Source organism: Leucoraja erinacea, chromosome 7 (assembly GCF_028641065.1).
Source record: "Leucoraja erinacea ecotype New England chromosome 7, Leri_hhj_1, whole genome shotgun sequence".
Classification (NCBI taxonomy): domain Eukaryota; kingdom Metazoa; phylum Chordata; class Chondrichthyes; order Rajiformes; family Rajidae; genus Leucoraja; species Leucoraja erinaceus.
The window spans coordinates 35,518,130-35,545,791 of NC_073383.1; the positions used below are offsets into that span (position 1 = coordinate 35,518,130).

The following is a 27,662-nucleotide window of genomic DNA, read 5'->3' on the forward strand; positions in this document are numbered from 1 at the left end:
AAGGCTGTGGCTGTTGTTTCTCATGATTCATCCTGTACTCTTCTCCGATGCATGTACATATACAATGTCAGCACCCATTTTTCTTATGCACTCCATACTCACTGAAATGAATAAACAGAAATTTCCTTCAAATATTGGGAAAACAGACTATCTACATGTTGACAGACCGACATTGCCCTTGATTTAATGCATTGATTTTTCAATATCCACTGTTGTTTACAAATCCTTCCACGGCTTTGCTTCACCCTATCTCTGTAATCTCCAACCCGTCAATTCTTGCTGTGATATTTGTATTCCTCCATTTCTACTCCATTGAGTATTTTCCTTATTAGTTGTTCCACTATTGCTGTAGTGCCTTCAACTACCAACAATCTAATATCTGAAATTCCATCTTCATCACTCAATCATTTCCTTCTCTTTTACAATATTCTGCCCTAATATTGATTTCACTTTGTGCCAAAAGCTGTTTGATAGTACTCCTGTGTAGAACATGTAGAACATTTGCTATATTATATTTGCATAAATTTGTTTTTACTGGTGATAATATTCTCTTAAGTCCTTCACAGACAATTAAATTGTCTTTAAGATATCTGCACTCTCTATTATACTACTGTATCCATAGAAACTTCCCAACTGTCTAACCTTGTCATGTTATGTAATTTTGATTTAAGAGCATATTGTCTACAAGAATACTATTTAATTACCTTTACACTGCTGTTTTGTCTTGTTAAGGTTGAAGTATATTTGGTTTTCATTTCTTCTCTTTTTTGGCTGTATTCATATTCATCATAATCAGCACCACTGAATCTTTATGAATTAATGCATTCCTGTTCCCATCTATTAGAAAACATTTATTTTCCATACTGACCATGGATTTTATAACAATCCTATTTGCTTCACAAGTGTCCTTAAGAGAAGAAAAAGTGTTGTATTTATCTGTACTAGTCAGTATGCTTCCAAAACTATAGCAAAGTGGTTGACTCATAAAATTGCTCTTAGACATAATCAAATGAACTATTCAGTTAGAACCTATAAACAGAATAAAAATAAAAATCGATGAGTGATGGGAGTGATGAGAATTTGGAATGAATTCAAAATGGATGAACCACCCTGGAGAGAATTCGAACATGGCAGTGTCTCCTAGCCCAATATTTTGTAAAGTACTTATCACACACTTATGTAGTCTCACTCACAGAATCATATCCTGAAGGCAAAATTACAGATTTCTCTATCACAATCCTCTACCCCCAGCAAGGCAGACCCACCAGAGGTAGTAGTACAAAAGGAATCAGTGCTGGAAGCCCTCAACATTAATTGCAGTGACTAAGTGGTTTTATTACAGCAAGGCAATCATGGTCAAGGTAAACGACTGAGGATTATCATCTACTGTTCTTCTTTAGCTGATGAACTTGAACTTCATATATCACAATTAGTAGATAACTAGACCAAGTGGGACCCGTTGGGCCCCGTTCCCCCAACGTAATATTCCACCACTCACCCGTTCTCCCAATGCAACCCGTTTCCACCACTCACCCATTCCCCCAATGTAACCTATTCCTCAACGCAATGTTCCACTACTCAACCAACTGCGGGGAGCAGCTCATACACTCCCCTCCCCTCCCTCTCCCCCCCCTCCCTCCCTCCCTCTCCTCCCTCCCTCCTCTCTCTCCCCCCTCCCTCCATCATTCCTCTCTCCCCCCTCCCTCATTCCTCTCTCCCCTCGCCCCCCCCCTCATCTCTCCTCTCCCCCCTCCCTCCCTCATCCCCCCTCTCCCCCTCCCTCCTTCCCTCATCCTCTCTCGCGCCCACCTACTCTCATCCCCCTCTCTCCCCTCTCCCGCCCTCATCCCTCTCTCTCCCCCCTCTCTCTCCCCCTCATCCCTCTCTCTCCCCCTCGCTCCCTCATCCTTCTCTCCCATAGCTCCCTCATCCCTCTCTCCCCTCCCTCATCCTCTCTCCCCCTCCATCCCTCATCCCTCTCTCCCTCCTTCCTCCCCCCCATCCCTCCCTCATCCCTCTCTCCCCCACCTGCGCTCATCCCTGTCCTTCCTTCATCCCTCTCTCCCCCTCGCTCGTTCATCCCTCTCTCTCCTCCCCCTCCCCCCTCCCTCCCTCCCCCTCCCTCCCTCCCTCTCCCTCGCTCTCCCTCTCCCTCTCTCCCTCCCTCTATCTTCTCCCCCCCCCCCCCCCCCACCATGCTGTGTGCCGGGCTGCGGAACTCACTCTCTCTATGTAACGCTGCGATGAGTTAGGGCTCCGCCCAGTGTCCTCACCCATGGGCTGGCGCCGCTGAGGCGTTGCCCGTCCCGGGACCCGTGGGGCTCAGCGCTGCACCCCCCCCATCTCCCTGTACCACCCCATCTCCCTCCTCCTCATTTCTCTCATCCTCCTTCCCTCCCATTCCCTGCCGCAGCACCTACCCAGGTCGTAGTGCAGTGCCAGGGCCTGTAACGCGGCGTGGTTCTCATACTCGGCCCGGCCCTGGCTGTAGGTGGCCGAAGCACTCGCAGACCTGGGCCTCGACGGAGCCGGGCTCGCTGTGCCGGGCGCGGGGTGAGGGTGGCGGATGACCGAGCCAGAGTTGCGCGCACATCAGTAGTACAAAAGGAATCAGTGCTGGAAGCCCTCACCATTAATTGCAGTGACTAAGTGGTTTTATTACATCAAGGCAATCATGGTCAAGGTAAACGACTGAGGATTACCATCTACTGTTCTTCCTTAGCTGATGAACTTGAACTTCATATATCACATTTAGTAGATAACTAGACCAAGTGGGACCCGTTGGGCTCCGTTCCCCCAACGTAATATTCCACCACTCACCCGTTCCCCCAATGCAACCCGTTTCCACCACTCACCCATTCCCCCAATGTAACCTATTCCTCAACGTAATGTTCCACCACTCACCCATCGCCCCCAACTGCGGGGAGCAGCTCATAAACTCCCTCCCCTCCCTCTTCTCTCTCCTCCCCCTCCCTCCCTCCCTCCCTCCCTCCCTCCCCTCATCCCTCTCTCCCCCCCCCCGCCCTCCATCCCTCTCCTTCCCTCATCCCTCCCTCTCCCCCTCCGCTCCTTCTCCCCCTCTCCTCTCTCACCTACTCTCCCTCTCTCCCCTCTCCTCTCTCCTCTCTCCCTCCCTCCCTCCATCATCCCTCTCCCCCCCCCCTCTATCCTTCTGTCCTCCTCCTCATCCCCCCCCCCCCCCCCCCCCTCCCCCCCCCCATGCTGTGTGCCGGGCTGCGGAACTCACTCTCTCTATGTAACGCTGCGATGCGTTAGGGCTCCGCCCAGTATCCTCACCCATGGGCTGGCGCCGCTGAGGCGTTGCCCGTCCCGGGACCCGTGGGGCTCAGCGCTGCACCCCCCCCATCTCCCTGTACCACCCCATCTCCCTCCTCCTCATTTCTCTCATCCTCCTCCCCTCCCATTCCCTTCCGCAGCACCTACCCAGGTCGTAGTGCAGCGCCAGGGCCTGTAACGCGGCCTGGTTCTCATACTCGGCCTGGCCCTGGCTGTAGGTGGTCGAAGCACTCGCAGACCTGGGCCTCGACGGAGCCGGGCTCGCTGTGCCGGGCGCGGGGTGAGGGTTGAGGATGACCGAGCCAGAGTTGCGAGCACATCATGAAGCGGAGGCTGTGCTGCAGGATGGCGGTGGCCGGGCGGCCCCCAAGGCGCTAGTACACCTTGACCAGGCCCCGGGCTTGGGCACGACTCCAACCCTCAGCTCAGCTGCCACCTGAGCCCCAGTCCAGACCCCGACTTCATCTCCGGGCTCGTCCCTGACCCCGGACCCAGGCTCGTCCTTGGTTCCAGCCCAGGCCCAGTCCCCGGGCTCGGCCCACATCTCCAGCCCAGGTCCAGGCACCGGGCTTGGCCCGCGGCACCACCCTCTCCACCAGGTACTGCTCGGCTGCAGCTCCTCGGGCGGCGGTGCCACTCCTTCACCATGGCAACCTCCAGTCGATTGACAGCGGTCGCGGCAAATCAGTGCGGTCATAAAACGGCGCCGCCCCTTCCTGAGTGACAGGAGAGGAGACTGACAGCAATCTGCGCATGCGCGGTTTTTATGATTTTTAAACCTCGATAACTTTTACAATATACCATTGATCGGAACAAAACTTGTTGCACTCGCAGCACAGGAGAATGGTGAGTAAGGGGGCGAAAAATCGCAACGCTATCGCAATAGAAAAATCCTGTAAACCGGAAGAGCATAAGATCAGAGTTTTAGTTATGTATTGATTTATTCTCCTCCCCTCCCCCACTCCCTCCCTCTCCTTACAACAATCTAACAAATCTCTCATTGCACTCGGTGGAACACTCTTGATTGGCAGCTTATGTAAATGAGATCCCATTGTGATGTCATTGTCGGGTGGAAGACTGTTCATGGCAGCTTATGCAAATGAGATCCCATTATGACATCATTGCTGCAAACTGCCAGAATCTCCCAGCAACTGTCACAGCATCTGTCGTTATTGTTCTTAAAGTGTGGTTTTGCAAATTTTTAAATGTTAGTAACATGAAATATAACTGTTGCGGCAGATTTCAAGTCAAGTCAAGTCAAGTCAAGTCATTTTTCATATCTTTCAGGTAATTAGCACCCTAGCCGCTAATTGGATGAGAATGGATAAGGGGAATATCTTCGGTACGCATGCAAGCTGCCTCAGAGACCTTCAGAGCTTCTCCATTCATAAAGCTTCAGCACACAGTCTTTTGATGAATATTTTCTTTATTGTAGATATAAAACAGTAAGATACATCCAAGGTTTTTCCGACTTGTTACGGCTTTCTTCTTTGAACTCCAGCTCATTACTTCAGATATTAGAAAGCTCCTCATGTCTCTGTAACAATGACATGTAATGACATGGTCGACATGGTCGAAGGATTAACCTTCTCCCTCGTCTCCAAAACAAATCTAAAAACGAAACTTCTGCGCAAGCAGTTAAGCAAACATGGCCAAAGACACGTCATAAATCCCACCCACATTATAACGGGCAGTCTAAAATTTAAAGGCATATGCCATCCACAATGACATGCAAAACAAGCCAAATGGCCACTACAATAACATCAATCTGAACAAAACTTGTCACAAACCACCACAGGACAATGGTGTGTAAGGTGGCACTGCCCTGTACCGTTTTGATGTAGTTCAGATAATGAAAAGCTGGCAAACTAACATGCTCACGTACAAGATGAGAGTTTTAGTAATATACTAGACCAACTATGACCCCGTTCCCTCAACAAAATATCCCGCCACTCACCCATAGCCCCAACTGCGCAGGACTGACGTCTTTCAAGTTTAAAATGTCAATAACTTGTAAAATATAAGATCAATGTGAACACATCTCGCTCTCCATCTTCAGTCCCCTATTCCCCTCCTCCATTATCCTCCCTCCCCCCATCCTCCACCAAACCTTCTCTGCTTCCTCCCCTCACCCCCTCCTTCCCCTCCTTCCTCTTCCCCTTCCCCTCCTCCATTACTTCGCCATCCCTCTGCCCTATTCCTCATACCTCTCCCTCCCTCATTCCCCTCTCCCCTCTCCCATCCCTCCCTCATCCCTCTATTCCCCTCCCTCCGTCTTCTCTACCCACCCCCCTGTGCTGTGGGCCGGGTTGCGGCGCTCCCTGTCTCTATAATAATAATAATAATAATAATCTTTATTTATATAGCACTTTTCAACAAAACCAGTATTTGAACCAAAGTGCTTTACAGAGATTGATTAAATTAATTGAACAGATCAAATGTCAATAAATCCATAAAAACAAAAAAAGAGAAAAAAGAAAAAAGACACAGAACAGTACACTATAGAAATCAACAAGAAACGTCCCCCCACAGCAGAATTCACTGTGAGGGAAGGCACTAAAAATATCCAGCTCTCCCCCTCATAGTCCACCCGAGGTCGGGGTCTATATGTGGCCTCCTCAGTCAACTCGACGTTCTCAGGCCCTCTGCCGCGAAGCTGGATCATCGGCGTCGGGTGAACGATTCTTCAGCGGCCTGGACTGAAGCGGCCGCCTCCTCCCTGAAGACTGCAATGTCCAAAGTTCTCAGGCCGCGCTGGCCGGACCGCTGACTCTGGCGAACTCGGACACCAGGCCCCGCGGTGTTGTTGAAATCCAGTGCCGCCTGGATGCTCTGCAGCCGCAGCTCTGCGATGTTCCCAGTGCCCCGGAGCTTACCCGAAGGCGATCTATGGCCCAGGTCCGCGAGTGCTTTGGCCGCCTTAAGCCAGGTCCTGGCCGAGTACGAGAACCAGGCCAGGTTCCAGGCCCTGGCACTGCTTTATGAAAATGAAAAACCTCCTCCCAAGAAATCTTGTTTTTTTAAATGATTAGCGATCCCAGATTTGCTGCTAAATGAGATTTCATTGTCTTGTACCCATTCCCCCAACGCAACTCATTCCCCCAACGCAATATTCCACCACTCACCCATAGACCCAAACTGCGTAGGTGCGGCTCACAAACTCCCTCCCCCTCATCTTCACCCTCCCTCTTCTCTCCCATCTCCTCCTCCAATCCCTCCCTCACCTCTCCCTCCCTCTCCTTTTCCCTACCCTCAGTCACACCCTCCCTCACTTCTCCCCTATCACTAAACACTAAATCACCTATCACTCCCCCACTAAACACAATGTTTAAATAACATTTATTTTCGCCTCCCCCTCCCTCTCCTTACAACAATGTAAGAAATCTTTCATTGCACTGGATGGAGCTTATCTCATTGTGATATCATCGTCGGGTGGAAGACTGTTCATGGCAGCTTATGTAAATTAGATCCCATTGCGATGTCATTGTCGGATTGTGATGTCATAGGTGGGAGAAACTGCCAGAATCTCCCAGCAGCTGGCACAGCAACTGCCAAGTTATTGTTCTCAAAGTGGTTTATTTTTTATTTTTACATGTCTATAACTTGTGCAATATAACATCAATCTGAACGAAACTTGACACAACCGACCACAGGACAATGATGAGTAAGGTGGCGCAAAAATGTTAGCGCTATCTTGTACCCGTTTTGCCGTAGTTCCGGAATCACATGTATATGCGTAGATAGATGGATGGATGGGAGGGATAGATGGATAGACAGACGGACAGACAGACAGATGGTGGGATGGATGGATGGACAGACAGACAGACAGATAGATAGATAGATAGATAGATAGATAGATAGATAGGTATTCAGAAACAACCAAGATGAGAGTTTTAGATATATATAGATAGATAGATAAATAGATGGCTTCCTACTCACAGATGCAAAAAACTTCTAGTGATGAGATATGCTCCTGAATTAAGTGGACAAATGTAGTTACAGACGGATCCTGTTGGATAAATATAGAAATGCAACAAATCTAAAACTGACGATTTGTGTTATCACTGACCAAGGATATTTGAAGTAGGAGCATAGAATAGTTATCATTAGACCCAGGATGTTTAGGCACTAAAAAACTCTGAAATAGGGAGGCAAAAAGACATAATAAAATTGCAAAAAAGGCACAAAAAGGCATTTATTGACAAAAAAAGGCATAAAAAGGCATGTATTTCCATCACCAAAATATGGTTAAAAATGATAATATAATGGTATACTACATTAAATGACCAAAGTTGCCTGGTTGCACATAATTACTAGCATCTTTTTCAAATTATCTGGTGTTAAACTATGCCGTCTCAGACAGAATATGCTTCAGTTGTGAAAAACTTCTTTCTATCTCAGCTGAGGTCACTGGTACATACCCGAAACAAGCTACAGACTCTATATTCATGTCGATATCTTGTGCATTACAATTACCTTTGAGAACTTTAGCTATGTTTTGTATTTCTTCATGAACTTTGTTAGCTAAAATCACTCTCTCACATTTTCCTTGTATGTCTTTACCTACATCGCCAGGAACTTTACGAATATCGTCAATTACTTTGTTGAAAACCTGCAAATTATTCACTAATGTTTCGCCACGTTTCTCAACGGAAGTGGTAGCTTGCGGGAAGTTTACAAAATTGGGAGCAATAATTAGATTTTGGAGAAGACTGAACCAGCGGGCAGCGGCATAAATGAATGAACGACGGACGGTGGCGCCCTTGTAATCACGGTACAACCAGAGAAAATAGCACGACCTTTTGGCAAAACAGCAAAAAAAGGCTGATTTAGGCACTCGATCGTGAAAAAGGCATTATCTTGGTGAAATCATCAAAAAAGGCATGAAAAGGCACATGGCATTTATGGCAAAATCCTGGCTCTAGTTATCACAATGTTTGATATTTTGATTGAGTTGAATGCAGAGAACTGTGATATGAAAGCCATTGTCAAAAGTTTAGTAAATTGGCCTGATGTCACTGAGGATTTAAAAGACTTAGTGTCTATGTATAGAATTTGCCAGAAGTGCAGAGTGTCACCACCCTAGGCACTGTTACAGACATAGAGACCTACATGATCATATCAGGGCCCAAATTTATTATTGGTATTGGTTTATTATTGCCATGTATACAGAGATAGTGTAAACTTTGTTTTGCATGTCAATCAGGTAAATCATACAATGCATGAGTATAATCAAATATACACGTACAACAATGCAAAGAGAGAAAGGAAATGGAGCGCGGAATATTTTGTTCCATCTACAGAGTAAGTACATGAAAAAAAAGTGCAAAAAATTGCAATGAGGTAGATTGGGAGATTGGAACAACACCCTTAGCTTGTGATATGTACATTCAATAGTCTGATAACAAAGGGTAAGAAACTGTTCCTGAATTAGGTGGAATGCGCTTTCAAGTTTCTGAGGCAGCATGCCCTAGATGGAGTTGATGGGGAGGGGGGTGTAGGATGAGGTGGAGAAGTGGGGTTGGGGAGGCTGGTTTGCATGATGGACTGCACTGGACTCACAGCTCTATGCAATTTCTTGAGGCCCTGGACTTGCTATGGTGCATCTGTAAAAAATGGTGAGAGATATTGAAGATATGCCAAGTTTCCTTAGTTTTTTGAGGAAGTAAAAACATTGTTGCGGTTGCTTGGCTGTAGTGTCAATGTTCCATTTCAGCAACATGGATGTAGACCTTAGGGTATGTACCCCACCCCGCTTTCTGAAGTTGATGATGAGTTCCTATATTTTACTAACTGTGGCATCGGATCGACAATGCCAATACCCACACTCACAGTAGGGGTAACATATGATGTGTTTATAGGTAATGAATGACAATAGTGATGAGAAAGTCTGGGCGCAGTCCCTCATCTTCAATGTGCATGGGAGGCACTGGAAATCACAGGCTTGACCAGGTAGGTAGCTCAATCGTGGCCTAGAAGGAGAGGCTGGATGTCTTGGGTTTATCCCAGAGGCTCAGTCCTGGTCTCGAAGGAGAAGGCACGACGATCACAGGCTTGTCCCTGCAGTTCATTCTAGTCTCAAAAGTGGAGGTGCTGGCAGTTCTGGAGGCTCAGCCTTGACCTTGAATAGGAGGCACTTGTGGTCTTGGGCTTGTCCTGGTGCTCTGTCTTTGCCTTGAAGAGGAGGCACTGGCTGAATTTACTTACTCGTTCACTCATTTGCTCACTTATTTATTTATTATTTCTCCATTTTCCCATGCTCATTCTGCCTCTATCTGCCTTTTCGATATGTATTTTTTTTTAGAAAAGTCAAAGCAGCCAAAAGTACATAATGTGAAAAGCAGTTCAGTTGCAAATGGAGTTATCGTATAAGCTTAAAAGGCAGTATATGTAATCCTAATAGCATATGGTCCACAAATTGTGTTTGTGGTTCATGCAGATCTGTTTGTATTAATTTTGTATCGTATCTAGATGATATGGGCAAGTATGATGTGCAAGATTTTCCATAATAATTAATTGTGATTCCCCACCCCATGATTGTGCATCCAAAATTCAGTCTCAAGAGACAATTACATACAAAATATGCTGCACCGATTTTATATTTCTTTAACCACTACAATCGAGTGCAAAATCTATCCTAAGATGTCTGTCCAATTATAGCTTTTTCTGTAACATGGTAAAAATATTGGCAACAGATTGCAAGGATAATGCTGAAACACCTGTAATGAATTATATTATTATATATGTCAGCAAAAATGAAGCAAACTAAATATCTCTCTTCAGTTGGTATTGATTTGTGAAAAGGATAGACTTAAATAACAACTGGATCAGAGCAATAAAAGTGAACTGTGCTGAGTGGGCAAGTCAGTTATTGGGTTCCAACTTGCCGTGAGTGTTTTTTATTCAGCTTCTTCAGAAAAGTTTGCTCATTTGTGACTTGAAATCCAATTTCCTCTTGATGTTTAGTCAGCTGGCAATGTAAAGAATGTCGCACTGAGACAAAAATGCAATCCCATCTTGGTGACCTCATTCAATAATATATAGCAGCTGATAATACCTCTGGAACTTTGCGCATGACATTATGTAGTCACACTGAGGAAAAAGACTTTCCTCATCCACTCAGTGACATGTACGATGAACCTTGGTGGAGTAGGTCAGCCTCGTTTTGAAACCTTTATCTTTTAGTTGTTTCTTGACTGAACTATTTTAAAGCAATCTGGCAATCATCCCATCTTACACTGTCTATACACCTGAACTTATCTATCAGAATTGCTTTATTTACCACAGATTAATCGAAAGGCAGAGAAATGCAAAAGTGATGAAGGAAATACTAAATAAATTAAACCATTACAGTCAGACTCTTGCTGGAGCATCCCAGCCTACTGCTTTACCCAAACCTAACAGACAGACTGCTAGATCCAGGTGCAAAAACATGTAGGAAGATAACCGGGGGGTTGGAACTTGGGGGCGATCAAGAGAAATTAGGCACTCTTCAGCAGATGTACCAAAGATCTCCCACCACTAACAGTTGGTGAGGTTAAAGTCATATCATATCAACACGGATATGGCAAGAGGTATTGTTTACTCGAGAAATACCATACCTCTTTTTGTCCAAAGTCAGGATAGTATCAGAAATCAGTGGAACAAATACCATCTCAGGAAGTCTACCAAAGAAGCTGCAGATGTAAGGATACAGGAGGATACAACACTAACCCAGCCTCCAGTCTGAAGGAGGGTCTCGACCCGAAACATCACCTACACTATATTAATTTGCTCGAGAGATGCTGCCTAACCCGCTGAGTTACTCCAGAACTTTGTGTCTTTTTGGTGTAAACCTGTAGTCTGTAGTTATTTCTTACACACTAATCCAGCAGAGTATGGAACACCTTAGCCTAGAAACAGAGACAAAAGGAACAGCAGATGTTTGAAAGCTGGAGGAACTCAGCAGACGGCTTCTGTGGAGGGAATGTCATTTTGGGTTGGGACCCTTTAGGCTCAAGACCTTCTTCAGAGTCTGAAGAATGGCTCCAACCTGAAACGTAATTTGTCCAATCCTTCCACATATGCTGCATGACCTGCTGAGTTCCTCCAACACTTTGTGTTTTGCACAGCCAAGCAACAACTCAGTCCAAGATAACTGCAATCAGTCAGGGCCATTTCAGGAGAGGCAATCAATCTACTGATGTATCTGGTGAAATTTGTATTAAAACTTTTGGATGTTTGCATTTTCTCTTTTTACTTTTATTTATTAAAGGGGGGATATAACCATGAAGATTATGTAATATTGTTTATCCCATGTTTATTTCTTTATGAACTGTAACATTTAATTAACTATGACTAGCTGCTCACCACGCTGTAATTATAAATGTTTAAGTGAGCGGAATTAATTTACCTATCTGGCACTAGATGACAGCTAGGATGTTAGCCTTTTTGTAAACCTTTACTTTATTTAGCTAAGAATCCTATTTTTCATGGTGCACAGAACAGTAGAATGCATGTCAGCCTTCAACCCATAATGTCTATGCTGAATCCTAGTTAAACTAATCTCCTCAGCCTACATGTAATCCATATCCTTCATTCCCTGCGACATTCATGTGACAATCGAACAGCTTCTTAAACACCACTATCATATCTGCTTCCACACTATCGCTGGCAGCATGTTTCAGGCACCTACCACTCTCTGTAAAAAACTTAGCCACACACATTTCCTTGAAACTTTCCCCCTCTCACCTTAAAGCTGTGCACTCTAGTCTTTGGCATTTCCTTCCTGGGAAAAAGATTCTGATCGTCTACCCTATGTATTACAGTCTGTCATAATTTTATAAACTTCTGTCAGGTCTTCCCTCGACCCGCAATGCCCAGAACAAAACAATCCAAGTTTGCCCAACTTCTCCTTATAACTAATTCCCAATTATCCAGGCAGCATTCTGGTAAACATCTTCTGCAACCTCTCGAAATCTTCCACATCTTTCCTGTAAAGGAACAACAAGAACGGCATACAATGTTCCAAATGAAGCCCAAACAACTTTTTATAAAATTGCAACATGACTTCCTAATTCTTATACTTAATGCCTCGACTGAATGAAAGCAAGCATAACATACACCTTCTTTACCACTCTATCGCCTGGTGTTAACACTTTCAAGAACCCATCCGTACATTAACGGTGTTAAAAGTCCTGGCTTTAAATGTGTACTTTCTCCTTACATTTGACCTCATTACGTGCAACACCTCACCCTTGCATGGATTTAATCTCCATTACATTGTTTTCAATTTGAATCACTGACTATTGTGAAGTACCCTCCCTGGTGTGATGCATTAAAACATTGTTGTAATATAATGCAAGTTCCAAGTCTGATGCTGATAAAAATATTGAAAAATTACTGAAAAAAGGGGACATAAAACAGTCAGATAGTTTACACCCAGAAAAATGCACAAAAGTAGGACTTGCATGGCTCCTGACATGATTGGGCACATTTATCTCAGCTGAAAGGTGTCAGCCCTTAAAGGCAAATTCCCCAAGGCAACCAGACAGCTGAAGATGCAGGGAAGAATGAAAGAGCTTTCATATTTAGAGAAAGGAATAGCAAAGCTCAGCCGAATGAAGATGGAGGTCTTGTATTGCAAAATGGGGCAGGAGATCCTCTGGGGCAGCTGTTAGAAGAACCTGGGAAGAAATGACAAGCATTATCTCCTTCAGGAGAGAGAATACCTTTAGCATGAAGTCATTCCTAAAAAAAAGCTTGGCTACAAAATACAATTATCTTGCAAACACAAAGGACAAGGACAAAGGACATTTATTGTCACATACACCAATTGGTGTAGTGCAATTTGAGTTTCCATTTGCAGCACACCAATAAAAATAAAATATAACATTAAAGAATTTAATATTGAACATAAAAACATCCCCCCACAATGGTTCCCACTGTGAGGGAAGGCAACAAAGTCCAGTCCTCTTCCTATTGTTCACCCATGGTCAGGCCTATTGAGGCCTCCGCAGTTGCCGCGACGGTGGCCCGATGTTACAGGCTCTCTCGCCGGATGATGGCGCTCTTGCATCGGGAGAACACTCTCAAGGGCTTGTAGTGTCTGGAACGGCCGCATCCTCCCCGGAGACCGCGCCTCCCGAAGTCCACAGGCCGCGCCAACACTGACGATCTCGGCGAGAGATCCCAGGTGTTTAAACCCAGCACCGCCCCGCAACTGGACGCTCCACGACCACAGCTCCACACACACACAAATGTATGAGTGCATATGTATTGCAGTCATATGCATGTACACCTACACACACTTACTCAATCTACATTTTATATGCCCCGGTCTCTTACACGCCACACTCCACCCTCTCAAGATCCATGCACTAACCCCAAAACAGGTCAAGACTACGAAGTTAGGACAATAAAAGATTGATCGCTATACTTTCATTTGGGCAAAGACAGCAGGAGAAGTGGGATGGCCATGCAAACAGGATGGGGAGGCGTCATGGAAGCTGACAACTTCATCAAACTGGAGAATACCATCCAACTTATCGATAAAGAATTTTCAAAGACCAAAACACCTGCTGTGATAAGAAATCTGCTTTACATGCTCACTTTCTGTTTGATACCATTGCCTTCAATTCGATCCACTGTGAAACCCTCTTTTCTCTGTGTTTAATCACTATGAAAGCACTTGGAGTTTTTCAGACAAGTGCAGCCTTCTGATTTGTCTGCAGATATGAGGATTGGTCCCCAGAATACTGTCAATTAGATTAGAGGGAGCTGGAGGTAAGATTGCCGGAGAGGAGTAGTAGGAAGGGGACAATGATAGTGATGAGCACATTTTATCATTATGCCTGACACCAAACAGCAACATAGGAAGAAACAATGGACACCAGCAGGCAGTATTCTGCCATTAAACCAAAGGGAACCTGTGCTCTCTCCAGAGACTAGGGGAGGTCCATACATCTGAACTGTCCCAAAAGATGAGGTCTATGATTGGAATGCTCTCATGACAAGGCTAACGGAATCAAGGGATAGGTGGATAAAAGCAGGAACGGGGTACTGATTTTGGATGATCAGCCATGATCATATTGAATGGCGGTGCTAGCTCGAATGGCCTACTCCTGCACCTATTTTTTTATGTTTCTAACATGAGTGCACACTGTTATAGTGATCATATTGCTAAACCTTTCTGGGTTAATGGAGGAAATCATAAAGACTATTGAGGAGTCCATCTCAATGCTCTCACAGGACAGTGTTTGGAACCAGGAGCCTCTGCTATTCACATAGGAGACCATGCACACTTCTTTCTGCAGTTGTTCCATGATCATGTGGGAGGTTTAAACTCTGCAAGAAGCTCATTGGAAAATTACATGTTAGTAGGGAGCTGCTTTATATCCTTATTGGTGGATGTTTTCATTGACCAAAGAGGTATCTTCTGTGAGTGATTTGTTACTCACAATGGTCTCAATGATGCCACTGATGAACAAATGCATTGTTCAGGAGCAAAGTAAGCCTGCAAGTTTACAGATTGCAATTCTGCATAAACAGAGATGCAACACATGCAATTCTGCATAAACAGAGACGTGGCATGATGGAACTCGTCTCTTCTCTGCACGAGTGGAGACATGTCTTTTCCCACACACAAACCTCTTCATCAAGAACAAATCCCACTCAGATTGTGCAGAGCAATTCTGAGGAGAGTAATAATAACACCAGGAACCAGACACTGATTCAGGGTCTGTCAGCAGGAGCAACCCTGGGTTTTGAGGATGAAGCCATGGCAGCACTGAGTACAGCAGACGTACCATTTTATAGTTTGTTCCCTCCGAGATCACATAGTGTGCAGGTTCAAGCTAATGATATCATCCTTGCTTGAATATCAAGGCACTTCTCACTACAGTCTCAGGCAGTATGCACGTCTGTGTGGCTAGTCTATAAGTCATAGACTGCTTCTTTCTATCAATGTATCTTACAGTATTTTCTGAAAGGTCTGTCAGAAAGGAGATCTTGATTGCTATGCGCAAATTGGGCCAAAGGGCCTGTTTCCATGCTGCATGAATCTATGATAGTGTAAACATTTATATAAGCGGAGGTTAAGAGAAGTGTTTCATCAAGCTGGGTGTTATCAGTGTACATGCTGAAACCTACATATGATAAAAAGTAAACTGCATATGTTTGTAATACACAGGGTAGGAAAGAGGTGGGGAAAGAGAGGGTGTGTGGGGGAAAAGGGGGAGATTGGGTGGGATTAGTTAGAGGTTGCCTAAAATTAGAGACTTCAATGTTCATACCATTAGGTTGTAAGCTACCCAAGCGTTCGATCCATCAAAGCATATTAGATCATCAGGTTACTAACTGTTTAACTCCCCTTCCCATTCCCACATTGACCTTTCTGCCCTGAGCTTCCATTGCAAGAAGGAGGCTACACACAAACTGGAAGAACAGCACCTGATATACTGCTTGGGTAGTTTATAACATTGGGTCATTTGAACATTGAATTCTCTACTTTTAGCTAATCTCTAACTACCCCCCCCCCCACACACACTTTTTTACTTATCAAAAATTTGCCTTGCCTATGTCAACCTATTACCTGCCATTCTTTGTCCTGCTTCTTCCCTTTTTCATTTTTTCTCTCCCCTTCACAATTAGTCTGAAGATGTGTCTCGACCTGAAACATTGTCTATCCTTCTCCTGCTGAGAAATGCTCAGATGCTGCCTGATCTGCTGAGTTACTCCAGTGTTTTGTGTCCTATTGTATGATACTAGACTAAGTGGGACCCGTTGCATCCCATGGTCACACTCACATCCAAACTCACGGCTAGTGGGCTGGCAGTTGACTCACGGCTATTCCTTGAAATTCCATTTCAAGCAGAGTACAAGGCCACCAAATTCAAATCCATTTTCCTACCATTTCAAGCAGGGTGCAAGGCCACCAAATTCAAGTGCAGTTTCTTACCTCTTCGAACAGGGTGAAGGTCACAAAATTCAAGTGTAGTTTCATACCACTTCAAGCAGGGTACAAGGCCACCATATTCAAGTGCAGTTTCCAACCACTTCAAGCAGGGTGCAAGGCCACCAAATTCAAGTGCAGTTTCATACCACTTCAAGCAGGGTGCAAGGCCACCAAATTCAAGTGCAGTTTCATACCATTTCATGCAGGGTGCAACGACACCACATTCAAATGCAGTTTCATACCATTTTGTGCATGGCCACCACATTCAAATGCAGTTTCATACTATTTCAAGCAGGGTGAAACCACCATAAAAACCACCATAAAACCACACAAAACACCACACTCACAGTTCAGTAGACATTCAGTGTGTTCAGTTAATTCACAGCTCAGACCGAGTCGTGACCTCTCCCTCCCCCATCATTCAGAGACTGAGCCACACCCACACTTCCGGGTTTTATAATCCCTCCCCCTCCCACCGGAAAAGGTGTGGACTTCATGGCGTGATTGACAGAAGAGAGATTCCCAACATTTTTTAAACACTAATAACACTTTTGTTTTTCATTGATGGGAAGAATCCTCTGCACCTGATGAGCAGAGGGGGACTGAGTTAGATGGCCAAAAATCACAGCCGTAAGTGATAGTGTTTTATCTAAAATCAATAGAGTGCAAACAGGAAGTTGTCATGTTTAGACAAACAACCATTTGCATGCAGTGCCTTTTCACTTCAACCCAAACTCAACTAACAACCATTTGCATGCAGTGCCTTTTCACTTCAACCCAAACCCCCCAAACAACCATTTGCATGCAGTGCCTTTTCAATTCAATCCAAACCCCCAAACAACCATTTGCATGCAGTGCCTTTTCACTTCAACCCAAGCCCCCCAAACAACCATTTGCATGCAGTGCCTTTTTACTTCAACCCAAACCCCCCAGAGACACGTGACGCTCTGGCTTCCTCCATCTTGCAGAGACTGAGGCACTTCCGGGTTTTATAGTCCCTCCCCCCTCCCACCAGCAGGGGCAGCAGAGAGAATGGTAAATTTAAAAAAAAACATTAATATCTCTCATTTTTCATCTGGGCCAGGAAGGCGGAGGGGGGCTCTGAGCGAGGTGGCCAAATATGACGGCCGTAGGTGGCGGCGTTCTCTCAGAAATCACAGCACAGTGAGCCAAAAGCGGTCAAGATCAAACTTTTAGTAATATAGATTGCAGCATAAGCTAAAAAATTGAGAGGTCCCAGTTATAGATCCTTGGGGGATGTCAGAGATAACAATGTGTACACAGGGGTCTGAGTCACGAAGAGCAGAAACAGGACTTTTGGCCCACCTTGTCCATGGCAACCATCAAATAACCACCTATACTAATTTACCAGCACTTGATTTTTAGCATTTAATAGCAGTGGAAGATCATAGAACAGTAAAAACAGGAACAGCCCTTTGGCCTGCACATAATCCATATCCTTCTAGTCCCTATATATCCATGTGCCGATCCAAAAGTCTCTTAAATGCAACTATCACATCTGCTTCACCTGCTCGGACTAAACTCCATCTGCCATTTCTAACAATCTTAGAGTTATCTGCAAACTTACTATCCAACCCATCTGTTTACATCCAAGTCATTTATAAAAAGAATTGTTGATTATTTGGCTTTAACAGATAGAAAATGGGAAGGTTATCCCTGCCTTATTGGATTTTCAACAGTAATTGAACAGGAACCAATCGTCCCTTCACACTTTGCACAATCATATCATATCATATCTATTATATATTAAAACTGTGTGTGTGTGTGTGTGTGTGTATATGTGTGTGTGTGTGTGTGTGTATATGTGTGTGTGTGTGTGTATATATATGTGTGTGTGTGTGTGTGTGTGTATATATGTGTGTGTGTGTGTGTGTGTGTGTGTGTGTGTGTGTGTGTGTGTGTGTGTGTGTGTGTGTGTGTGTGTGTGTGTGTGTGTGTGTGTGTGTGTGTGTGTGTGCGTGTGTGTGTGTTTTTCTGGCTGTGTGTGTTTGTGGGTGCCAGATTCGGCCTTTGATTCCATGCTACGCCAGCACTCCGTCATTAACCTCCGTCATTTTCTCCATGTCACTAGCTCATTCACTTTTACATCCGATTTTGCACTCCTCAAAACATTGTTTCTTTTTATGTACCCATTTTTAAACTAAAATCATGCACCCCCTCCCCCACTCACTCATTTTGTCGCCTCCTGCTGGCCAGCGACCATAACGGCTGCTGATGCCCGCCTCTCCTCCAAAGACGCCGCCATTTTTCCCTGCCCGGCCCGGCTCTGCCACGCTGCCTCAAGCCAAACATCACATCTTCAACCGCTGCTTTTCCAGCAGCGGTGGAACAGCCAGCGCGACAGAGCCGATGTCTCAGAAGTGCTGAGGATGCCACGCCTCTCACTCTCTAACCGCAGCTTTCACTCACTTCATTCCCCAGTGAGTTCTGTTCAGTAACAACAACAACCCCCTCCCCCCTCCGCGATTTCCCCCCCCCCTTCACCTCACTCCCCCCCCATCCTCTCCTTCCTTTCCCCCCCTTCTTTTAAAAAAATCTGACCGCTGCCCACTTACATTCCAATAACAGTGATTTTTTTTTAACATCTTCGGGTAGAAATTTTCCTTATGATTTCAAAAATCCAAGCCCCAATAAATTTGGTCCATTATTTCCCGAGATATTTACTAAATTTATCACCAAACTGACATTTAAAAAATATACTAGACCAAGTGCAGACCCGTTGGGTCTGTTCCCCCAGCGTGTGGTTGCGGGGGAGGGGGGTCGGCATGCGGCGTCACACACACTAACTACCCCCCTTGATATATGAATATTATTCATTTGCTCCTTCTACCCCTTAACTGCCCTATCTAATAATAATAATAATAATAATAAATTTTATTTGTTGGGCGCCTTTCAGACATCTCAAGGACACCTTACATAGATTAACAGGAATATAAACACAACTAAAAACAGAATTCAGTCCAAAAACAGAAAATCAAAAACACAATGTGAAAAGAGAGCAGCGGCAGCCAAAGCGCGCCAGCGTCCACTCTCCCTTCACGGCAGCCAGCTTGGACAAAGACTAACAGGATTACGTAGAGACAGAAAATCATCCCCCCACAATGGATACCACTGTGGGGGAAGGCATAATGTCAAGTCCCCAACCCCAGGTTCACCCCAAAGTCAGTCCTGCCACCGCATTTGCCTCTACGGAGGCCCGATGTTCTTGGCCGTTCTCACCGGGTGGTCTTGCCCCGGCGTCGGGATAGTCCTCTCAGCGGCTGGGCCACCTGGAACGGCCGCTTTTAAGCTGTAGACCGCGGCTTCCGGAGCCGACAAGGCCGCGCCGGCTTTGGAGCTCCCAGGCTCCCGATGTTGAAATCGGCGCCGCCCGCTCCGCTCCGCAGACCCGCAGCCCGGAGGTGTTGCTCTCGGCGGTCCAGCTCACCGGAGCTCCAGCGCGGCGACCCAGGCAAGGCATCGCCCACTCCACTCCACGATAGCACTCCAGCACTGTGCCACCACCGAGGCCGAGGTGCTGGGCGATTCCCGCCAGGAAACGGCGTTCCAAGCCCGCTGGTAGGCCGCGAGGACGGGTCCACGGGCAGCCTGGAGAAAAAGCTGCCTCACTGACCAGGTAGGGACCTAGAAATAAAATTGCCCCCTACCTCCCACATTAAAAAGTCCATTTCTCCAAACGGACGAGACAGGACTAACTAAAACACTTTTAAAAAAGCGAGTTTAATGGACGGCTGCTGACGTATAGCCCCCAACTCGCAGGCACGTCTAGAGAGGAAGGGGGGAGTGGTAGAGAGTGAGGGCAGAGGGAGAATGTGGAGAGGCAGAGAGAAAGGGGCAGAGACAGAAGGGCAAGAGATAGAGGGAGAGGGGGGTGGAGGGGAGGAGGTGAGGGATGGTCGGTAAGGGGGGGAGGAGGGGTGGGAGAGATGGGAAGAGAGAGAGAGACAGGGGAATACAGAGAGATGGAGGGGGTGAGAGCAGGGGGAAGGGAAGGGGAGGGGGGAAGGGAGGGGGAGAGGTGTGGGGGAAACTTTAACTTCTCTATGGGGGGAGGGGGGCAGGGAGGGGTGGGGAGGGGATGGGGTGGAGGGAAAGGGTAGGGGAGTGGTGCAGGGGAAGGGGGCTTTTTAGGGGAGGGAGGACCAGGGGGGAAGGCAGGGAGTGCTGGGGTGGGCGGAGAGGAACGAGGGAGAGAGGGGGAGAGAGAGAGAGAGAGTGGGGGAGGGGGAGAAGAGGGGGAGAGAGAGAGGGGGAAGAGAGGGGAGAGAGAGAGAGAGAGAGAGAGGAGGGTGAGAGAGATGGGGAGAGAGAGATGGGGCACAGAGAGAGAGGGGGAGATAGAGAGCGAAATGCAACCGTGCACCACGCGTTCAGAATGTTCTGGAAAAGAAGCGTGCGCGTCTCATGCACGAAAGCTGTTGGCAGATCTATGGAATTCAGGGGAGATGGAAAATCATTATCTTAGTATTAGGTGATGGGTGTGAATCGTCAGGAATTAGGCACATTCCCTTTCCTTCTTGCTTAGCCTTACCTTTTTTAGATTCCTTATTTTCTTTTTCTTTTCTTAAGGCCCCCTTTTCTGTGGGGCCTATTTTTTCTTCTTTTCTTCCCACATCCATTACTATCCTCATTCTTTTCTTCTTTCTCTTTTCCTTTCTCTTTTTCTATTTTCTATTACAGCTTAAAGTTTGAAAAAAAAGTTGTACAAGAAATGTAATATGTTGCATATTATGATTAAGATGTATGTACATTGTTCTGGAAATGAAGCGTGCGCATCTCATGCACAACAGCTGTCGGCAGCTCTATGGAATCGTCCCCCCCTCCCCCCCTCCCTCCCCCTTCCCTCCTCCTCCACACGCACACACAGCGGGTCCGACCTAAGCTGTCAATGAAGACAGCTAATTTATTTTTTTTAAACTGTCTTTGAAATTAAAAGTTAATGTTAAGCATTAGTGATGTTAAGTGACAAATAATTCAATTCAATTAAATGAAAACCAATAGAATCTACAACCTGGCAGGCTGGGGGGGGCAGGGCCGGCGGGGCCAGGAGGGCAGTTGGGCCATGTGCAAAGGCATTGTGAGGTCAGCAGGGCAGGGCCAGCAGCCAGGCTGGGTGGCAGGGCCGGGCGGGGCCAGGAGGGCAGTTGGGCCATGTGCAAAGGCATTGTGAGGTCAGCAGCTGGGCAACCTTAATATTTTTTTTAAATGTCAGTTTGGTTATAAATTTTAGTAAATATCTCGGGAAATAATTGATCAAATTCATAGTGGGTTGGATTTTTGAAATTATAAGGAAATTTTCTTTCAGAAGATGTAAAAATTTCACTGTTATTGTAACGAAAGCAGCTGGGCAGCGGTCAGATTAAAAAAAAAGGTCAGATTGGTCAACAATTTTAATAAAAAAGTCAGGAAAATAATGTATCAAAGGTACAGAGGAGTGGATTTCTAAACTCGCAAGGAAAATCTCTACTGAAATATGTAAACATTTTCTCCTTTCGGCATCTGGTTTTCGAGGAGATATGTTTCACATGCAAAATGACACGCACGCACGCACGCACGCGCACACACACAATTTTAATAGATACTCGACCAAGTGCAGACCCGTTGGATCTGTTCCCCCAACGTGCGGTGGGGGGGGGGGGCATGTGGCATCACACACACTAACTACCACCCCGCACACACGCTAACTACACCCATGATAAAATTAATATTATTAATTAGCTCCTTTTACCCCATAAACGCCCTATCCACTGACGCATAGCCCCCAACTAGCAGGCGTGTCTAGGGGGGGGGGGCGTAGAGAGTGAGGGCAGAGAGAGAATGGGGAGAGACAGAGAGAGAGGGGCAATGACAGAAGGGCAAGAGAGAGGGAGAGGGGGTGGAGGGGAGGAGGAGAGGGTGGTGGGTGAGTGGGGAGGGTGGGGGGGTGGAGGGGAGATGGAGATGGGGGAAGAGAGTGGGGACGGGGAGGAGAGAGTGGGGAGGGGGAGATGGGGAGCGAGTGGGGAGGGGTAGGAGTGTAGGAGGAGAAGGGAGAGAGAGGGGATGAAGTTGGGGGGAGGGGAGCAGCAGAGGGGGAGAGGGTGAGAGGAGGAGACAGGGGTAGGGGAAGGGGGTGGTAGAGGGGGAGGGTGGGAAGGGTGGTTGAGGGGTAGGGAGAGGTTGGTGAAGGGAACGGGAGAGGGGGAAGAGGGGGAGGTGAGAGGAGAGGGGTGGCGAGTGGCGAGAGAGGGGAGGGAGGGGGAGAGGGGAGAGGGGGAGGGGAGAGGAAATGGTGAGGGGGAGGAAGAGGGGGAGGGGAGTGGTGGAGAGAGAGTGGAGGGGGAGAGAGAGAGAGAGGGAGAGAGTGGAGGGGAGAGAGAGGAGGGGGACCAAGTTGGGTCTGTTCCCCCCTCCCCTGTAACCACACGTTGGGGGAACAGACTCAACTTGGTCTAGTATCTACTTATAGATCCACTCACTTTTCATACTGACTGCTGAGGCTGTTTCTGTTCTTTGAAGTTCCTCTTTCACTATCCAAATCAAAATATCTATATTCATTATTGATGGATGCAAGTCTAATAAGAAATGTTAACACAAAAAAATGTACGAGCAATCAGTGAATAGATCCTCGTGGTCTATTTGTCTGTAGCTGAATGCCCTTTTAATTGGTAATGTGAAGAATGCCCTTTTAATTGGGTAATGTGAAGAAATTGGATTTCAGCCTTTTTGAAGCACTAAACTGTTATTACATTTATACTGAAGCCAATTTGGTCTAACAACATATCAAGAATCTGGCCAAAAGGCAGTTGAAACGGCATTTGGATAGTTTATATGCAGAATGAAACACTAAAACAAATTTACTACCTTTCTGTGCACAAATCATGGAAGAATGTGTAAACCCTTAAAGACACATCATCATGAAAGCAGTAACGCACAATGAGGCCAGTTGCAAGGAAGAGCATGGGCTTCCATATTCATGAAGAAGTACAATACAATACAATACATACTAGATGCACTAGGGGCGCTGCACTGGCAGCAGCCTCTGCCTACAGCCTGTCTGTTATTTCTGTCTTTTTTATTATTTTTAGTTAGTCCAAAGTGTTGTGTTGGGGGAAACTTTAACTTCTCTATGTGGGGGAGGGGGGCAGGGTAAGGGGGAAACCGTTTCTCAGTCTCTTCCTGGCGGGGACGCGACTATTTCTCCGAGTCGCGTCCTCGCCCCCCACCTCGCGGCCTACCAGCTGGATCGGAGCGGCCTTTCCTGCCGGGGACCGGGAACCGGACCAGGGCTGCTACAGCGGCGGCGCAGCGCTGGAGTCACCGCGGAGCGGGCGATACCTACCTGGGTCGCCGTTGGAGCTCCGGAGCGTTGGGCCGTTGCTCCAACATCGTGGAGCTCTGGTGCGGAGAGCTTCCAACGCGGGCGGCGCTGAACGGCATCGTGGAGTCCTGGGGCGCCTTGCAGAGGGTCTCCAGCAGCAGTCTCCACCCGGCGCGGCCTGCGGACTTTGGGAGCCGCAGACTCCGGTAGGAGGGGGCCGACTCTGTGTCCACGCCGCTGAGGACGTCCCGCAGCCCCGACGTCGGACTTTTAACACCCCGGCGTGCGGTCCTGAACATCGGGCCGCCCGTAGCGGCAACTGCGGAGGGCTTGGGGAGGCCATGACCACGGGGAATAGTGGAGGAAGAGACTGACTTTGGTGCCTTCCCACACAGTGGGGAACTTTGATTCTGCTGTGTGAGGATGTTTTATGTCAAATTCTATAGTGTGTTGTGTCCTGTTGATTTTTATTGTATGGCTGTATGGAAATTCATTTCACTGTGCCATCAGGCACACGTGACAATTAAATCTATCTTGATCTTGATCTTGATACAATACAATACAATACAAATTTATTGTCATTTGAGCCCCAGTGAGACTCAAACGAAATTTCGTTTACACAGCCATACAAAGACAATGTCCTACAGACATACACACAATTAAATTCACACAAACATCCATCACAGTGAATCCACTGTGATGGAAGGCAAAGTCTTTTCTCTCCCCTGCTCTCAATTTCTCTCCCGATGTCCAAGCCCCAGGCGGGTGATGATAAGTCCCACGGCCATTTTAGGCCGCGCGGGGTGATTTACGGCCCCGCTTCCGGTCTGAAAATACAAGGTTGGAACCCCCACGGGCGATGGTGAGTCCCACGGCCATGAAGTCGCGCCAGGTGATGTACGGTCCCGGTCCGGGTCATTCCAACCCCGCGACACGGGCTGGAGAAGTCTCATTGCGGGAGCTCCGGGAAGCGGTCTCTCTCCCCCCGGACCCGCGAGCTCCCGATGTCCCGGTCCACCGGACCTGCGGCTGCTTTGCTGGAACCTCCGAGCCCCAGGAGTCGAGTCGCAGCAGTGAATCACCGCCGCTCCCCATGCTCCGAGGCCGGCCAGCTGGTGAGTAGTCCACAGCTCCGCAGTCTCCCGAGCCCCCGGGTCGTTCAGGCTGGAGGCCGCTCCACGGTGCTAGGCCCCAACGACAACGGAGACCCGACAGGGAAAAGGTCGGGTCTCCCAGACAGGGAAGAGATTTTAAATAGTTTCCCCCCCCTCCACATATACACATTTAAAACCAGTATTAAAAAACACCAAACACTACATTTAACTAGAAAAAAAATAAAAAAAAGACAGACAGGCTGTAGGGGCCACTGCAACGGGTGAGTCGCGCCGCCCACACCCTTTCAGTAGTAACACACAATGAGGCCAGAGTTGCAAGGAAGAGCATGGGCTTCCATATTCATGAAGAAGTGCATTGATGTGCTCGTTAGTGAGATGCATAATGGAATACATTTATTGGATATTGGGAGTGAGGAAACTTGCCAACTCTTCGATGAGAGGAGCCTGGTAATCAATGGCTCCGGTAATCAACTCCTGGAAAAAGATTCTCTGGAATATGGAATAATACTGCAAGAAATTTTGTGGTCTGACTTGGTCTGTCAGGATAATTTCTACACCAACATGAATAAAATGGGAAATTGCATCCTTTAGTGTGCAGAAATAATAAACATTAATGTGGCAGCTGATGGTACTGCTGAAGACTAATAGTGTGCTTTTGTCTGTGATATAATTATTTAATGAGTATGTTAGTAACTATGTACTTCAAAAATGCATTAATTGTCAGTGAACTTTCTAAGATGTTTGAGCTCTGAAGACACGGTCCGATATGTCAGCAGGGCTTACCTTTAATTAACAAAAAAACAACAAAGTATTGCAATGTGGTCCTAGTTATGTTGAGACTATTCCATAAAGTTCATAGTTGTACCTTTAAGGTCCAAACGATGTCAACAAGAGGTATCAGAAATAGTTATATCATTAAATGTGCGCCTGATATCAGAAAAACATGAGGCATGCTAATGTGAATAGTGCTCAGAACAGCTTGGTTTAATTTCCCTTTGGGCAGTGTTTCCGACAGAAATGAGCCCTAAAGGAATTTACTTAAGATTAAATCGATTTTTGTGCAATTTGCATTTGTCAAACTTGTTTCAACCAATCCACTTGCTGGATTTAAACTTAATTGGTTTTATTTGTTGGTTAGGTGCAGGTGATATTTTGTAAATGTTACATTAAAATTATTTAGGATATTGAAAAGACACTGATTTGCATGAATGAATGAGGCCTATCTTTGCAGGGTGCCTTAGCTGCCAAAAAAGTAGGGTGAGGTTATACAGTGTTCATATGGTATTATAGAAAATATGGTATTTTTACACGTAAATCATAAATAAAGATAAGAATGTATGCACAGTTTCTTCAGCCAGCGCTTCGTTCACTTTTTCTTTATAGCGAGTGACCTTTGACAAATCCCATGATTCCTTGCGTTTTTCGGGATACCGAACTCGCTTATTGCCAACTGAATATTGACACATTCCTCAATAATGAGCAAACATGCAACTGATATATTTTAGGATTATATTTACAGGATATGTACAGGATTATGTGGAATAATACATAGCAGTAGATCTAGGCCTTTCTTGTTAAAGTATCAAATAAACAACTTTCTCGTTTCAGATGTGTTCTCGAGTGGTAGCTCCAGAGAAACTGATGCACAGAATCAAGCATTGGAAAAGTACATACACTGTGAAGGACCGTATTCAATTTTATGAGTTCATGGACTTATTGTTGCTGTAAGTGTTGAAATACTACTCCTTTAAGTACATAGAAACAAATACAGTTACAAAAGTAACTATAGGTTGCTTTAATGCTCTAGCACAGGGCCCGGCAACCTATGGCCCGCTGAATGCAGCCCGTAACCCGAAATCATCCGGCCCGCAGACTTCCTTCATCTCCGGTGCCTCCAGGGCCCGATGCCGCGGCGCCCAGGTGTGGTGACGCAAGCAAAGGGACGCAAAGGCGCAAGGAGGCCTGCGCTGGCAGCCACAATTTTGGAGCCGCTGAGCGCAGCCGAGCTACGAGCACCGAGCTCTGGATGTACCGCATCCTGCGCAAAGCCGTCAGCACGGCCGTGCACCTTCTGTGTCTGGGCTTCACTGTCGGGATTGGGGTTGTCAATAGGCTGGGGACGAGTGAGTGTGAGTATTTGAGCCACCGCCTTTAGGACAGAGCCAATGCAATGGTCCGTAGGTACGCCATATTCGTGAGCACCCGTAACTAGGGGCCAGTGATCCGGGTTATGACCTCAAAGGGGCGGGATCTATGTGAAACGTGATTTGATGCCTGCCATCCGGGGGGGATGGGAGCGGGATCATGTGTACACGTGGTAAATGTGGCCCGCCATCCGCTCACAGACATGCGCCTTGGCCCCTATGCAGAACAAGGCTGCTGACCCCTGCTGTAGCAGAACAACTTGTACAAGTACAAACAAAATGGCTGAGGTATTCACTGCAGAATACACAATTCACAAACCAAAAAGGGTGGGGAACTTTGAAAGTGAGAAATTTAAAGTAACTGGTATTAATTCAAGGACATATATTGGAGAAAGTGGCGGGTGCCCATCAACAATTGACTTAAATAGAATAGTTTCCGTTCCAAGATCCTGAATGAAGCAACTGAATAAAAACAATTCAGTACAGGGATAGTTAAATTCTGAGATTCTGGATCAGTCGCAGTGGACCAAACTATTTCAAACACTCTTTTTCAATAGAGGGAGATATATCAGGAAACTGGACCATTGAGTTTGGCATTGATTTAAAATGAAATCCAATATTAAGGAAGTGTAACTTGGAGAAACCATCCCGTAATGTGGCAGAGACAATGTGGTTTTATGAAAGATAAATAGTTTTTAACAATTTAGTGGTGTCTTTAGGAAGATATGACATACATAGTAATAAGGGAACAAGTGGTGTGCATTCTTTTAGAAAGACATTTCACAAAAAAAGTTTGTGAGATGAAGTAGGTGTTCATGAGGATTAGGACAATCAATTATTGGTATTGTTTT

At 46.3% G+C, this 27,662-nt stretch overlaps 1 protein-coding gene across 4 annotated transcripts in view; it reads left to right on the forward strand.

Moving 5' to 3' along the window:
• Nucleotides 1-27,662, forward strand: part of LOC129698886 (uncharacterized) — a 393,480-nt gene that overhangs the window by 139,097 nt on the left and 226,721 nt on the right. For all 4 annotated transcript variants that reach the window (XR_008723743.1, XM_055638273.1, XM_055638275.1 and 1 more), the window contains one exon: nucleotides 26,276-26,391. Coding sequence is in view for 3 of the 4 variants with exons in the window: in XM_055638273.1 (XP_055494248.1) it covers nucleotides 26,276-26,391 (116 nt within the window). In the remaining variant the exon portion in view is untranslated. The remainder of the gene's footprint in view (nucleotides 1-26,275; nucleotides 26,392-27,662) is intronic.